This window comes from Narcine bancroftii, chromosome 4 (assembly GCF_036971445.1).
Source record: "Narcine bancroftii isolate sNarBan1 chromosome 4, sNarBan1.hap1, whole genome shotgun sequence".
In the NCBI taxonomy this organism is placed as follows: domain Eukaryota; kingdom Metazoa; phylum Chordata; class Chondrichthyes; order Torpediniformes; family Narcinidae; genus Narcine; species Narcine bancroftii.
Genome location: NC_091472.1, coordinates 106,679,415 through 106,696,640, shown reverse-complemented (window position 1 = coordinate 106,696,640; position 17,226 = coordinate 106,679,415). Strand labels below are relative to the sequence as shown.

The window sequence follows — 17,226 nt, the reverse complement described above, 5'->3', positions numbered from 1 at the left end:
CGTGAGTTGAGCCAGCAAGGAGAACCAACCATGCTTGGCAGAAGGTTGGAGCCAGTAGCCAAAGAAGCGACTTCAACTAGCAAGCAAGAAGAAGATCCTGTCAAGGCACTGCAGGCCTCATTCACTGGCTTAAAAGTCCCATTGATGCTGTACCAAGCGAAATGCAGAAGATGGACTCAATCAGCGGTATCTGAAAGTTCAGAAGTGAATCCTGATTATAGTATTTTCAAGATTATGAATGGAGGAAGATCTTCAAAATCTTCAAAGGCATCTAGAGCAAGTACAGCTTGGCATGCTTCAAGCAATTCAGCTATGCATGTTAATGTGCAAGCAGGCTTGACTACTGTATGTGCACAACAGTGGTTGGAGAAACGATATGCTTTCGAGGATAGGAAAGTTCATATGAAGAATTGGCAATTGAGGCAAGAAGCTGAAATCAAGAAACTGCAGTTGGAACAAGAAGAGCAACTTAAAAGGTTACAAATGACAAGTGAAGAACAAAATAGATTATTGAAGAGAGAAAAGAAAAGACTAGAGCTTGAGGAACAACGTGCTATGAATATGGACAAAGTAAAAGCATTAGCTCAGGCTTCTGCAAGATTTGTCACTCAGTGACAAACCCAAAGGACTAGCATCTAACCTTCCAGGAGTGGCATGGGTAAAGCAGTTACAAGAAAAAACTATACTCGAGCAAGGAGCCACAAGTGTCGCTGCTAATGTTCAAACCACAATGGCCAATCCTATGGAAAGAGCACAATCTTTCCAGAGCACACAATATATGGATCTTCCAGAAAGGAGGGCATTTCAAAAAATTCAACCTTGAAAGTTGATCATACTCAACCAGCTACAAGTCAAGGATCTCCACCAATGCCATCATTTACAACCCAAAGATTCCCATCAATGCCATCACTTACAACCCAAGGTCCTACACCTATGGCATCAGTTCAAGATCCATTTTCTCCATTCACCTCAGGACAATCAGTCACAAACCATGGTGGACAAGATAATATAATATCACATAGCAAAATAAAATCAGAGGACACAAAGGGTTTACAAGCATATGCACTCTTTCTGAGAGGATATTGTAATGCAGTGGGAAGTAGTATACATTTTCAAGAGCTGAATTTGCTTGCTAATTTGTCGATTATAACCATATAACAATTACAGTTTGGAAGCAGGCTATCTCGGCCCTTCTAGTCCGCACCAAGTTAAGTACTCTCCTCTAGTCCCGCTTACCTGCACCTTACCCATAACCCTCCATTCCCCTCCATCCATATACCTATCCAATTTTTCCTTAAATAACAAAATGGACCCTGCCGCCACTACTTCTCCTGGAAGCTCATTCTATACAGCCACCACTCTGAGTGAAGAAGTTCCTCCTCATGTTACTTCTAAACATTTGCCCCTTAACTCTTAACTCATGACTTCTTGTTTCAATCTTTCCTACTCTCAATGGAAAAAGCCTATCCACATCAACTCTATCTATTCCCCTCATAATCTTAAATACCTCTATCAAATCCCCTCTCAACCTTGCGCTCCAAAGAATAAAGACCTCATTCGCTCAATCTTTCTTTGTAATCTAGATTCTGAAACCCAGGTAACATTTTCGTAAATCTTCTCTGCACTCTCTCTACCCTGTTGATATCCTTCCTATAATTTGGTGACCAGAACTGCACACATTATTCCAAATTTGGCCTCACCAATGCCTTGAACAGTCTCAACATCACCTCCCAAATCCAGTATTCTTTGCTTTGATTTATAAAGGTCAGCATAATAAAAGCCTTCTTCACCACCCTACCCACGAGATTCTACCTTCAGGGAATGATGAACTGTTATTCCTAGATCTTTCTGCTCCACTGCATTCTTCAATGCCCTCCCATTTACAACGCATGTCCTGTTTTGATTATTCTTTCCAAAATGAAGCACTTCACACTATCAGCATTAAACTTCATCTGCCATCTTTCAGCCCACTCTTCTAAGCAGTCCAAATCCTTCTGCAATCTTTGAAAACCTTCTTCATTATCCACAATTCCACCTATTTTAGAATCATCCACATATTTGCTAATCCAATTTAGCCCATCATCCAGATCATTAATGTAAATGACAAACAGCAAGGGACCCAATACAGAACCCTGAGGCACACTACTTGTTACCACCCTCCAGCCTGACAAACAGTTATCCACTACGACTCTCTGGCATCTCATTTCCAGCCATTGTTGAATCCATTTGACTATCTTATCAAAGGCCTTTCTGAAGCCCAGATAGACAACATCCACTGTTTTCCCCTCATCAACATTCCTAGTCACCTCTTCAAACTTACAGGCCTATAATTGCTAGGCTTGCTCCTCGAGCACATTAGCAATATGCCAATCCTCCAGCACTATACTCATCTCTAATGACATTTGAAACCAGACCTCTTACTACTTTATTAGAGGAATTTTGGGGGACTAATCTATTACTCATGGAGGTCATGGCTTGCACAGAGGTGGTGAGTTTCAATTTACAAAGCTTGTTATTTTATTCCAGTGATCAGAAAATAATGTACAGGATTAGGCATGACCTAATGGAATGGGGGAGCAGGTTTGGTGAAGTGCTTGATCAATGTCTGGTCCTAGTTTATAAGATGTTTAATCCATCTCTGGGCTTTAGCAAATAGAGCAGGTCCAAAAATGGAAGAAGGACTGAATTGATGAGGTGAACTATGATTACAACTTTGCTTGTGGGCTGGGGAAAGTAGAGCATTTCCGCTGGTTCACCCTTGCTTGATGCTGATTCATTTTTATTGCTATCCTACACCCTGTTTTGTGGTTTTTGCATGGCTGTCTGAATGTTAGTGATAACCCATTTGAATGCTCGCTGAACAACCCTTCTAGCTCCACTAGGTATTTTGTGACCAAAAAAAAACAAACTAAATTACCCTTTTCCCACCGAACTATGGCTGATTACCCTGATTTCTCATTCTCATGATCTCCCACCACTTCCTTGCTTTCGTTCCAACTATTCATGCTCTCCTTGACCACCCTGTACCCTAAGACAATAATCTATATTCCCAATTAAAATCTCTCTTCCTATTCAAGTCCCTCTGGACTTCCCTCCCAATCATCTGTTCATTAGTCTGGCACACTCAAAAGTTGAAAGACAGTTGGAGGATATCTGCAACATCTGTACTTATTTTGTGAGGGAGGGGAGTTCTGGAAAAGAAAAGTTGACAATCTTTCAATTATAATAGTGGACCACATTACAACTACACATATTCCTTTGGCCTCTTCCCATTTCCTAATTCTGCAGAAATCCTGAACTACTGGCCGCTACCTATCTTTACACTGCTGCCAGATTAGGCTGCCTCAGGGAGCAGTGTAAGAGCCTGCAGAGGTTCCCCAGAGCTTTTCAAGTTAGGTTGAAGGACACATAGATTTCCAAGAAAACGGTAAGAAAAAGAAAAATGAACTTTTTACATTTGTTTAATGTTTTTAATTACTTATGTGATTATAGTTTACTTTTAACATTTTTATTTAATTCTACTTATATTTTAAAAAGCCTTTGTGGAGTTTTGTAGATAAGACTAGAACTGTTATTTTATTCCAGTGATCAGTAAATAATGTACAGGATCAGGCATGACCTAATGGAATGGGGGAGCAGGTTTGGTGAAGTGCTTGATCAACATCTGGTCCTAGTTTGTAAGATGTTTAATCCATCTCTGGGCTTTAGCAAATAGAGCAGGTCCAAAAATGGAAGAAGGACTGAATTGATGAGGTGAACTATGATTACAACTTTGCTTGTGGGCTGGGGAAAGTAGAGCATTTCCGCTGGTTCACCCTTGCTTGATGCTGATTCATTTTTATTGCTATCCTACACCCTGTTTTGTGGTTTTTGCGTGGCTGTCTGAATGTTAGTGATAACCCATTTGAATGCTCGCTGAACAACCCTTCACTCAATTCATCTTTCAAGACATTGAGACAGTTTTCTAGACTTTAGCCCTCGACTCAAGGAGTGTCTGGCCTTCTAAATTTGACTGAGATACATGTGGTGACCACAGCTGTTGAGGACAGTTATTGCCTGTTGCTGTAAAAATAATCCCATCATTCACAATAACTTTAATCTTCACTTCCCTGATGTTGATTACCTGAAGAATTTCTTGTATCTATTCCATTTACTTTACTTTATACTGTGCATCTGGCCTCATAAATAGGGCAAGCAAAGTTTAAAAATCAATAATCTCCTCCTGTTCTCTTTTAGATGGTTTAAAATATTGTTTTAAAATCTCTCATTCTAAAAGTATGGCTACCTTATTCATCTTCCTTCTAAACACTAAAGTAATTTTTTTTTAATCTCTGCCGTACCTCTGAGTTATTTTGTTTAAACCTTATTAACCCTAGTTTTTCTTTTATTATTATGCTCATTGTGGATCTCCATAGCCTCCTATATTTCATTTTATAGCCTCACTTTTTGATTTTTCTAATTTACACCCTCTTTTCTTGGATGTTTGTACATTCACATCTGCCTTTAATATCAGTTCTCTTGTCATTATTAATTGATAATTTCTTGTTGTTGCCCAGGCTGTTCGTTTAATGTGTTCACTTCTGATATTCTGTAATTTGGCTCTGTTGGACAGAAATGGTTGGTCTCTTGCGTTGTAATTGGCACCAGGCCTCAATATATATTTTTTAATAACTGAAATGTAGAAAAGGAGCCTAACTTACACATGACATCATACTAATAACTTATTTTGATTTATTCAATGTACTGTAATGATATAACCACATTGTGTTTTTAATATGATTGTTGCATTGTTATGTTAAAATATACATGGTCAGTAAGGACTGCAAATGTATAGCTTTTCATTGTAAAATTAAGCTATACAAATAGAATTGATTGGACATTGTATTCATGCAACAGCTTTGAAGGCAATAGTTGAATTGTAATTGTGTGCATTACAGAGAGAATTCATTTTACAGGACAATACAATATTTTGGAATTCAATGTAAATACTGTTTGACACTGAAAATGAAACTCATTTTCTTAACATTTGAAGATATTCATTCCGGTTACTGGTTACTACAAAATAGCAGATGCTCATCTTTATGGGAATGGAACTGCAACGTGAACTGCCTCTGAGAGAGCTAAAGGTGATGAACCTTATGGCTGTGAGAGATCACTTTCACATGAGCAAGTCAATTAGCATCATTTAAAAAAACTGTTAGTCCCCTCTGCACCAGTAAACTATATTTGCTGCAAAATGGTGTTAGATATTATTTGGTTCAGCATCAGAAATTTCCTTCTTAATAAACCTCCCAATATAATAGCAATCCATCATTAGATTCAACAAAATACGATTAGAATTTCTGGATGACATTTCATGCTGTTTTTGGCTAAGCCAACTTCCTCACTGGATAATTTTAACCATCAATGTGCCACAAAATATGTTGGCTAGTTAGTGCCAACAACTGAGGACGTGACCTTAGTCGGATTTCTGAAACTTGGAGGATCATGTCAATGTAAAACAAGATGCTAACATTCTTTGAATAAATGTAATGTGTAGTTTAATATAGTTTTTATTTCATTTATAAAATCATATTAACAGATCTACCATTGTCCAGCTTAACCTTTCGGGACAAGATTAGACAATTGTAATAATTCAATTGCAATTTTTATTGAGTTGCCTCAGAAAAAAAATAACTTGTAAACTGTTAAATACATAACATGAAACATTACAAGCCTCATATACTTTGTAATCTGCTGAAACACATTTTATTAGATCATTTGCAGCATTGTTCACATTGAGAGTGTGTGTTCCTTTTGTTTCAATAATAGTATTTTATTAATGGGGCAGTAAAATAAACATATAAGGATACTGGCAGATGTAGTTTCTCACAGGTAAGTGTGTAATCATCAGTTTGGACTAAAATTCATCTGAATATCATTTAATTTGGCAGAAAGATGTAGGGGCCTCTGCATATACTAATAATATGTTGTCTGGTAGAAAGAAATCATTCTACAGTCTGATAGTTTGTAAACTACTTTAAGTTTGCAATATACAGAAAAAAGTCTAGCTACAGGTTAAAAAACAAAATCCTGGTTAGATTACATCTGGAATATTTAGATCTAAAGAAAAGACCTTTTAAAGTGACATATTGATCTGAAGGAAGGCTTCAGTGATTGAATTAAGAAGAGAGGTGTAAAAAATGGCATCATACTAACAACTTATTTTGATTTATTCAAAATATGTCTCCCAGCATATAAAAGATAAAGGGGTAATTTTAGGGAGGTTTATACAATTTAACAACATAAAAAGGGTTAAAAAAATCCATGATCAGGGCAAATAAATGTTAAAATTCAGTATAGAAATGACAAAGGATTTCACACAAAGGATGGGAAAAATTAAGAAAGGTCTACCACCTGAAACAGCAGGAGTTAGATAAATTAATCATTTTAAATATGAGATCAATAGCCTTTTCCCAGATAAAGAGGTTTAGATGTACTTGGTATGCTGGTTAGCCATAAATGTGGCTGCCCAGGTAAGTTCAAAGGGCTCAAAGGTATGATCCTATTCCTGTTTCTAAGATTTGGAACACCACAGGATATTGGAATTAAGAATAGAAGTCATTCAGAGACCTGGTACACATGCATGGTTTCCTTCCTGCAATCTACAATTCTGTAAATATTCTCTACATGACAATGCACTCAGCTTAATTTTTAAAAAAACAGATTGAACTATTTTAACATAAATGTTTAATTCTCAGATTTGTTTGTAGTCCACAAGCTAATAAAAATTGATGTTCCATTCTAGTAATCAGTACTTACATATTCAGGCTTTCCCTTCTGTATGTCCAGACAAGTCATTGGTCCTGGTTTAGAAACATGCAAGTAATGGTAATCACCTGGCAGAATACATTCTGTGTTAAAGAAAGGACAAACACAAATTATTCATTTTCAAATGGTAAGAAATAAGAAAATTTAAAATGGAGAAGACAACATTTAAATCACAATGAGTAATTTTCTACTAAATTAGTAGCATTGATTATTCAAACAAATGTGTGATGGTGAAGTTTGGAATGAATCGCTGGTTCCTGTTCTCAATAACATCATTGTGGCAACTCAGGCAAGGTGCTGAGTAGGGGGCACATATTAAATGAACTGATCCAGGCAATTTCCCAAAGAATGAGGAAAAATTGGAGAGAAACCTAACCAAAGATAACATTCAGGCACTTCCCAGCTGCTGTCTCAGCCCAAAACTGCAGAGGCCTGGAGCAAGTTACCCACCTGTCCTCAAGACTGCAATTGGCATGTGACCCACAGTGACTAAATGACATGGGGGAAAAAAATCTCACCTTTTGTGCGGACAGGGGTGGTGTGGGTGGGAAACAAAGGGGTAAGACAAATATAATACAAAATAGATTTTTTAGGTCTGCTGTGTGTCGGTGAAAATGAGAAATCATTCTTAGAGGGAATTATTTTAACAATCTCCTGCTTCTTCCCTGCTGTGTGCTACCAGCAGGATCACAGCTGTTATGGTGCTTCTGTGAATATGTTCCATACTGGAACTTGATTTAGTAACAAAGATTGAAAAGATTGCACTTTTGTTTCATTTGCATAAAGAAAAATATTATTTTCTTCCTGAATTCTAATAAAAATGATCATTAAAATGCAGTATTCAATGCGAGAAGGTTTTGTGTTTATCTAATTCGTATGCACCTCAGTGGAGATATTGCATTGTTTCAGATTGATTTGGAAAAATATTCTTTTTTGAAAGGGGTTTTATCAGTAAAATGTGAGCTATCAGAGATTTGTAGGAAAAATTGGTCTAAAATACCATAATAAACTGAAGAATTTACAATGACCAACCTTCACTTGGCATCCTTGTTTGTTTTTATAATTCATTGCAATTTAATTCTTAGTAATGAAATTTAATCCTTTGCTGCATCATTCCATTTATATTGAACACTACCGGTGATTGATCACCCAGGTCTGGCCATTGTAACGATAATGAAAATAATGTTGTTTTTTTTTTTTTTGCTGCATTAAGAAAGTAAGAGCAATCTCTATAAATGTGAAAATCTGGAGGCTGTGGTTAGTCCTTCTCTGCTCCTCCAAAAAAGTCCACTATTATCCCTTTCAGTATAATCTTTGAAATTAAGTGAATTGACAAGAATTAAGTGTTTACGAACTAAAACTCATTCACATATTCTGTACTTGGGATAAAATGATTTTCATAAACCAAAATGGTTCCATAACAGGTGTTTTTTTTTATTTAAAAAAAACCTAACTTCTTAGATATGGATTTCCATTTTCCTTAGATGTCGATTTCATAATACTATGCATTTTTTAAAAAAATCCTGTGATATAGCTTGCCAATGTTTCATGTACTGTAAAATAAAGTATTAATTAAAGCTGTGGGCTTTTTTTTAATGCAGGTGTATTATCTTCCGCACGCTTGCCTGTTCAATCTGCTGGAAGCTATTGTTGTTGAGGTGGTAAAGTGACAGCAACTTGCATCAAAAAAGGTGAAATAAATGTATATCACAAGGTTACAAAAACCATGTGGGGAGCTTCATTCAGGATGAGCAGTTAATATAATCACTCCAGTGCTGATTGACGAGGTTGATACAAGTGTGAGTTAGATATTAATCTTTGGTTTGTTTATTATTTTAAATATTTGTGCATCCTTTTGTTTTTCTAAATTGTTATGCTGAGGCATATTTTAATGAAGTCAATAGCTCATGACAACTGAAGTTGGCCTTAAAAATGTATAAAGGACTGATATAATAAGGATACTATGAAAATTGGGTTTGTCATAATTTATTGCCTTTCAGAATGTTATAATGTGAATTAGCTTTTTGAATAATTGCTTTATGCCACAAGAATAAAAATCTAAAATGACATATTATATTTCTTTTGAACGGTCATACAAAACATAATTAGTACTGTTAGAAACAATATAATTCAATATTTATAATAACCATATAACAATTTACAGTACAGAAGCAGGCCATATCAGCCCTTCTAGTCCGCACCGATCTACGTAAAACTCCATTAGCTCCACCTACCCATTCCCTTGCCCATAACCTTCCTACCCTCTCACATCCATGTACTCATCTAATCTCCTCTTAAATGACAGAATTGACCCTTCCGCAACTACTTCCGGAAGATCATTCCACTCAGCCACCCCTCTCTGAGTGAAGAAGCATCCTCTTATGTTACTCCTAAAGTTTTACCTCCTAACCCTTAACTTATGACTCCTTGTTCCAATCTCCCCTACAGTTACAGATCATAATTTCATTTGAAATTCTTACATAAAAATGATAGTGATTGAACATCAAAAACATGGAAGGTTCTGTTCATTGTTTGTGATTAGGACATTGAGGATGGGTTATACTCATCTTCTCCTTGGAGATCGATGCCATTTCTGCTTTGCACTCCACACAACACAATGGAAGCTCTTTGTTCTTATTTTTTTTTAACTCGCTTGCCTCTGAATCCCAGAAACATTTTAATGCTAAGAGAGCTAATATTTAAAAAATAGCTTAAAGCAGAACAAGGAGGTTTGATTCTAATTAAATCTGTGCAACCTGGGTAGCACAATAATTTCAATTGCAATCGTATTACAGTATTCTGTTTCCTTTTTAACTAGGATTCATGTTCACCAAACTTAAAGGCTCAGCAAATGTGTGTTCTGCCAATTCTAATGTGATATCCTGTTCAATTATGTCAAACATTTACCAGAAATAAGGCATAGGAATGAAGCAAAATTATTGCTGTATAGGTGATAGAGAAAAGCTTGTGTGACTGGAATAGGATGTTAACGAGGTGTTATGCTGAGTGAGATGACAAGATGTAGCACATTAACTGCAGAATTGACATAAGAAATTGAACTTGCAGCAAACAGCTTGGAGTGTTAACTGACTCCATGATTACAAACTAATATGAAGTAAAAACTTTAATTACTAGTTTAGTTTATTTATATAGCACATTTAAAACAACTCTCATTGACCAACATGCAGTACAGATCATAAATTGCATCTTAAGCAGCTATTTAAACTGCAGTATAAAATGGGTACCCAAGGTTTAGAATTATACATAATGCATGGTAACAATCAACAATCCCCTCCAAATGCTTGTGAGTAAAAAAAAACTTCAAACTGGATTTAAAGAGTTAAAGGAACGGGGTGATTTGATGGAGGGAGGAGTGTTGTTCCACAGTTTGGGGCTACAATAGCGAAGGCATGATCTCCCCTGAGTTGGCGATTTCAGTATGGAACCACCAAGCACCCTACAATCCAAGTCGCTTTGCAATAGATATTGAGAGATTTTTCCAACTCTTTTTCTTCACTTGGTCGCAGCTTTTTACTGTTACCTCCTTCAATTGTCATTGGCAAGACAAACCAGAGAACAAGCAAGAGAAAGGTTTAAAATAAAGTAAAGTGATTGGCATAAATAAATACAATAATTTCTTGAAGACTTCTATCAAACATATCCTGTAACCTTCTAAATTCCAGGGAATGCAAACTTGCTCTCTGTAGCCTTTCCTTTAAATGTACTATTTTATGAGACCAGATACCATTTCTGGTAAATCTATGGTGTGCTTCTCTTCAACTACGCTATCTTCACTGTGCTTCAGATGTGGTTTGATGACAATATCCCTTGTGCATTTCTTCCAGTCCATTTTTGTAGCTCTTGTCATCCTGTTACTTCTCCTTGCTTTTTATTCTACTCTTTTGTAAGTGCAATTTTTGCTTTATTTTGTCCATAATCTCCCCCCCCCCCCAACTCCCTGCTTTAGTTCTTGTCTCTTAATTGACATGTATTGATCTGTCATCTTACCAATCAACCCATTTGTGGGCAGCCTCTGTCTCATTGAATTCAATTCCACCTTTGCCAAATGCAGATTCTTTGCAGCTATTTTGTCTCTCTCCCTTTTCAAATGTCGCATTGAAATTTTAATGGAAGATTGCTATTAAATAAATGATTACATTTGGCTGATCACTTATTATTAAAACTAATCTACTCAGTTCCCTTGCTGGCTATAGGGGGTATGAATATTTTTAAAGTTATTTTGAATAAAATCAAGAAAGTTGCCTTTTCACCACTATTCATTTTACTTCATGCACTCCTAGTCTACTTCTCACAGCACTGAAAGAAAAAAAGTAATGTCCAATTTTGAATAGACTCTGTCTGGAAAAGATCAACACTACAACCATTTTGAGTCTTCCTCATTCACCAAAAGTACTTTCTGTAGCATTTCATTGTAGCAACAGTACTGTTCCAGTGTGGTATTTTACAACAATTTCAATAATATTATAACATTGATTTTTAGCCTTTGGCATGATTTACTCTCAGAACAACCAACCAGAGGTGCTGAGGATTCTCTGCTTGGAGGACCACTCCCATTCTAATTACATTTTACTAAGCACGTTGAGAGCATCCTGCCAACTTGCTGCTTGCTCTATGACTATTTGTCTACATGTATAACTTCATTTGCTGGATGACAAGGAAAAGGAACCTAGGCATCAGAGACACTACAGCCCATGTAGAAGAGAGCACTGAAGAACTTGCCAGTCAAAGGTTTATAGGGATTGAAGCTTGTAACTAGATTTCTGTGCGGTTCTATGCAGGCTATACATTCAACAAGGCTATCCTCTTTGAGATTTGTGTCCTCCTGCAAGCTCATACTTCTACCTCGACTGTTAGCTCAGTTCAAGTGGAAGTCCTTTTTAATCTCAACTCCATTGCCTCAGACTACTGCAGCTGACGTGTGTGCTATACTGCTCCATTATTAAGGTAATCAGCTAATCCCTTCTCTCTCCTAGCTCCATTCCTCACACAGCACCACTTATTGGTAATTGCAGTGACCATCTTGTTACTGTGCATCAGCCCTCTTACAAATGACTTGATTGCAACTGTGCTGAGAGTTGTGTAATGTTGAAGACCTTCATTTATTAGCATGGTTTAATTGCGCAGTTGAACTAAGGGAACTTGAGAATACCATTTGACTAGGGGCATATTTAAAGATTGTAGTGCTAAGGACACATGAAATTAAGAAAATGAGCATTGCCCTGCTGGTTTAGTGTACAGAAAAGAGGTAAACAGTTTTTAGGCTCTCAGTTATATGAAGAAAGATTATTTAGAATATCTTCTCTAAAGATATTTCTTATTTCTCATTTCTCCCTTATCTTTAGTTTTCTCTTGATCCACTGTATCAAAAGTAGAATTTCTGTCTATTATCATTCTCTGTATATTCTATGGTCATTTTTTTTATTTTATTTGCACTATCATTTATATTGTAGCTCTTACCATGTCCCTCCCCTGCTGGATTAATGTCCCAGTGACTGTCATATCCATCTTTTCTGTTCTCTCCTCTTGATCCAGTTCAAGTGAGTCATCATGCACTGGTAGAGTTGATGTTTTCCCCAATCCCATACTGGTGCCATTGCCCCATTAAAATCGAACCCCACTTTCTCACCCATCTCCTTCGGATGCATGTTCATTTCATTAATTATGTTAGCCATAGTGAACAATTAATAATACAGCGACTTTAATCTTCCACGTCTTGAATTAACACAAAAAGAAACTGTTGGAAAAACTCAACAGGAGAAGAAGAGGTACTTCTCAGCATGGAGTTCAATGTGGGTAAAGAAAGTTTCAGCAATCTCCTTCCATTTACGATGGATTTCATGCAAGTGCCCAGAACCAGGTTAAAGTGTAGGTATCCTAAAGCATTTCAGCTATTTGTTAGTTATTAAATTTTTAATAATTTTTCAATATTTTTGAAAGCCGTTAAATATCAGAAACTAAGTGTAAAGTTTTGTGGCTTTTTTTTCCTATGTGGAGTTTGCAGTACATCCCACAGTCTCTATCCAACCTCAAACCTACAAAATCAAAGAAATGTACAAGTTTCTGACACCAAATCACAAGTTCTTGCCAGGGGTGCTGCATGAGGTAACTTCAATCTTGTACAGCTTTCGGTGGTGAATTCTGGTGATAGCAAATTCTGGATCAGTATGTTACAAACCATTTATCAACTCTTAGAAGATAGAAGTAAAATCCATTTAAATATTTCTGGCACCTACCTTTGACTTTACATCCAGTGTAAGTGGGAACAAGTAAATCTAGTTCTGCAGGTGGCTGAGTCACTTGTTCCAGAGTTGGATCAAAAAGATGCAGCATTAGCGCAGCGAGCTGAAATCCAATTTCCTTTGAATTAAAATTTTCATGGGACCACTGATCAGCATAATACCGGCGTGAATATTTAGTAAGTGGCCCTGCTGATCTAATTGTTATGTCATTGGTATGAAAAGTGGAATCGATGACTAGTTTTCCATCAAAGACAAGACATGCCTTATTTATAGCCTTGAATGCATCATAGTCCACTTTCTTCTTGTCAAAGTTAAAGAAAGCCTGCAAAATCAAAAGTATAACTTTTATTGAGCCATAGAATGCTACAACACAAGGCAGAACTGTTAACATAGAGGTTGGTACAATGCTATTACAGAGCCATCGACCTGGATTCAAATCTGCTGCTGTAAGGTGTTTGCACATTCTCCCTGTGACTGCATCAGCCCATCTAGTCCATGACAAACCATTTATTCTGCCTGGTCTCATTGAGTTGAATCCAGACCATAACCCTCCATACTTCTCTAATCCATGTTTTGATCCAATCTCTTCTTAAATGTTGAAATTGAACCTGCATCCACCACCTCCTCTGGCAGTTTGTTCCACAGTCTCTCCACTCTTTGAGTGAAGAAGTTCCCCTAAAACATTTCATCTAATACCCTTAACCCAGGTCCTTTAGTTCCTGACTCACCCAAACTTGGTGGAAAAATCCTGCTTACATTTACCCTATCTATACCCCGTATAATTCTGTATATCTCTTATCAAATCCCAACTCATTTTCTATTGCTCCAGAAGAGAAAGTTCTGTTCAACTCAGCTCTTCATCCAAGCAACATTCTTGTAAATTTTCTCTACACTTTCAGTCTTATTGATATCTTTCCTGTGGGTTGGTGACCAAAACTGCACATAATACTCCAAACTTAGCCTCACCAATATCTTATGCAACCTTTCTACTACACCAATCCAAAGTTTTGACTTTTACCAACTAGAGTTCATTAAATGCTAGCAGAAAAGTATTTATGAAAAAAAAGTCTAGAGGAATGGTAATGTGCATCTCAAAAGGTAGCAACACAAAAGCTATATTTTAGTTCTATGGACCCATTGTACTAAAAATTAGGGACCATATCATTGGTCTTCAAGGGAGTACATCAGTCATCGTAATCGTTTGTTGATTTTCAGCCTTGTGCGTTGACAGCTAGCTTGATAGCTGCATTATTGACACTCAACATCTAGGGTGAAAATCAACAAACCATCAAAAATGAGAGGTTCTGTCCAGTTCAGAGTTTGGCAGTAAAAGTAGATTTGGCTTAAAGCAACAGGATCAGGACTTTATATATATTTTTTTTACCTCAGTTAACACTTGCCTGAAATGATTCGCTGTGCTACCAGAAATGCAGACATAAACTGTTCATGTTTTAAATTCAGTGAGGTCAGTGAGGGTGGGGACATACAATGTATGAAAGGGAGGGAGAGAAACAACAGGTCAAGCAGAACTAATGGAAAAAGTAAAACTGAGACAATATACAGATGGGTGAATTATAAGAGAACTTGATCAGTTCTGATACAAACAGAAACTTCTAAAATTTGCTATTGATCCACAAAGCTGCAATATGTCCAGATGGAAGATGAGGAGTTATTCTTCAAGGTTATTAAAACAATGCAAGAGGCTGCAGACAGATATAATGGAAATGATGGAAAAAATTAAAATGACAGGCAATGGGAAGCTCAGGATAGCCCATGAGGACAGAATGCAGGTGCTTCACAGAGTATTGCATTTGCTTTCTCTGCAGAGATGCCACTGAGATGTCTTCTTCCTGAATCACAGTTGGCACTTTTATTTCCTTTTTGACCTCCTCTTTCATCTCCACCCCCCCCCCCCCAATTTTCCAGAGTTACTCTGATCTACATTTTCTTTCAGTGAGATTCCACCATGTGTTACACCCCTTTCAACATTCTGAAGAGGTTGGCTCCCAACAAAAATTCCCAATTTACTCCTCTGTCTCCACCATCTTCTTACAGCACTTTCCAAAGCAATGACAGGAAATGTAACATCTGTCCATTCCCTGCTGTCCATCTACTGATTTAAGTTTTCCAGGTGAGGAAGCAATTCATTTGCATGTCTTCAAACCAATATACTACAAGTTGTACTCACAACATGGTCTCATTTTCTCTCGAGGAATCACGTGCAGGTTGAGTGACAGCTTTGCAGAGCACCTATGATCTGTCTGCAGAACTATCAACAGCCTCCTGCTGCCTCGACTTTAATTCTCCATCAGGCTCCACTCTGATGTAATAACATAGTGCTGGAGAAACTCAGTGGGTCAGGCATTAACAATGAATGCAATGGTAAAGTTGGTATTGAAATAAATGCCCTTGAGCTTTGGTTTCAGCAAAATTTGGTTTCATTATTTTGTAAATTATATTGGGTTCTAATTGTGTTATAGGGTCCCAATTCACTGTCCAAAAAATTAATTCTGATACTTACCAAAAAATAAAATAAAATTAAAGGGCAGCACAGTTAGTGCAGCAATGAGCATAACAATGTTACAGTGCCCAGTGACCTGGGTTTGAATCCCCCGCTGTCTGTAAGGAGTTTGTATGTTCTCCCTGTGTGGTGTGAGTTTCCTCGGGGAGCTCAGGTTTCCTCCCAGATTCCAAAGGTGTATGGGGTCTGTAGGTTAATTGGTCATATGGGTGCACTTGGATGGCACGAGCTCATGGGTTGGAAGGTCCTGTTACCATGCTGTATCTCCAAATTAAAAATTAACTCCAGGTAACTCGCTTTCTTTGCTTATAGCTAGTTCTGCTGTATGTTATCCATCTGTAAAATTATATCACTTTTTCACAGAGCAGAAAAGAAGGGATGGATTTGGGTAGAGAGAATGCCAACTGAATTAGTTTAGTTTATTTGTTTATGTAGCACATTTAAAACAACTCACATTGCTGTTCAGATCATAAATTACATCTCAACTTAAGCAGCTATTAAAAGCTCAGAGTACTGAGGTTTAGAATTGTACATGCAACATGGTAACAAACAACCATCACTTCAAAACACTTGCAAGTAAAAATACAACTTCAGCCTAGATTTAAGAGTTGAAGGAAGGGGCTGATTTGATGGAGGGAGGAATATTGTTCAACATTTTGGGGGTTGATATCACGAAGGCACGATCTCCCAAATTTGTGATTTGAACATGGAACAACCAAACACCCTAAATTAGCTGATCTGAGGGGTCTTGAAGTGGAGTAGGGCAGTAGGAGATCAGTGATGTTGGTGGGGGCTAGTCCATTGATGGCTTTGTAAAAATACAAATCCTATTGTAAAAATAGGATGATCTCTGATTTGCCTTCGGTTAGCTGCAGGAAGTTTTGAGCCATCCAGCACTTTATGTCCTTCAGACAGTTGATAAGGCTGGTTATCTTTGCTTGATCATTGGGCTTCAGCGGGAGATAGAGCTGACCGTCATCAGCATAGCAGTGGAAGGAGAGACCATGTTTTTGGATTATGCGTCCGAGGGTAAGCATATATAAGGGGCTCAGAATAGACCCTTATGGGACCCTGGAAGAAAGGGTAGCTGATAAAGATGAACATTTGCCCATGTTGACTGAAAAAGCCCAATCACTAAGATAAGATTTAAACCAGTTCAGGTCTGTGCCATTGACACTGACCCTCTGCCAGAGGCGATCTATTAAAACAGCGTGATCCACTGTATTGAATGTTGCACTAAGGTCAGGGAGAATTAGAATGGCAGAACTTCCTGAGCCAGTGGCGAGGAGCATGTCATTGTATACTCTTAGTAAAGCTGACTCTGTGCTGTGATGGGCCTTATAACCTGACTGAAATTTTTCAGAAATGTTGTTTTGATATAGGTAGGGCAACAATTGGCTAAGAACAACTTTTCAAGGACCTTTGACAGGAATGGCAGTTTAGAAACAGGTCTGTAATTTTTGGGTGTGGAGGGGTCGAAGTTCTTTTTTTTTTCAGAAGGGGCTGGACCACAGCACACTTGAAGCAAATTGGAACTGTTCTAGTGGCTAATGAACTGTTAATAATAGAGAGGATGTTAGGCCCTGCTGCATCAAAAACATCCCTCAGGAGGAAAATGGGGATAATGTCAAGGAG

The 17,226-nt window shown here is 37.4% G+C and overlaps 1 protein-coding gene across 6 annotated transcripts in view; it reads right to left on the bottom strand.

Moving 5' to 3' along the window:
* Positions 1-17,226, bottom strand: part of cfap61 (cilia and flagella associated protein 61) — a 203,022-nt gene that overhangs the window by 46,338 nt on the left and 139,458 nt on the right. For all 6 annotated transcript variants that reach the window (XM_069932362.1, XM_069932361.1, XM_069932358.1 and 3 more), the window contains 2 exons: positions 13,065-13,392; positions 6,802-6,893 (listed from right to left, as the gene is read on the bottom strand). In XM_069932362.1, the coding sequence (XP_069788463.1) occupies positions 6,802-6,893; positions 13,065-13,392 (420 nt within the window). The remainder of the gene's footprint in view (positions 1-6,801; positions 6,894-13,064; positions 13,393-17,226) is intronic.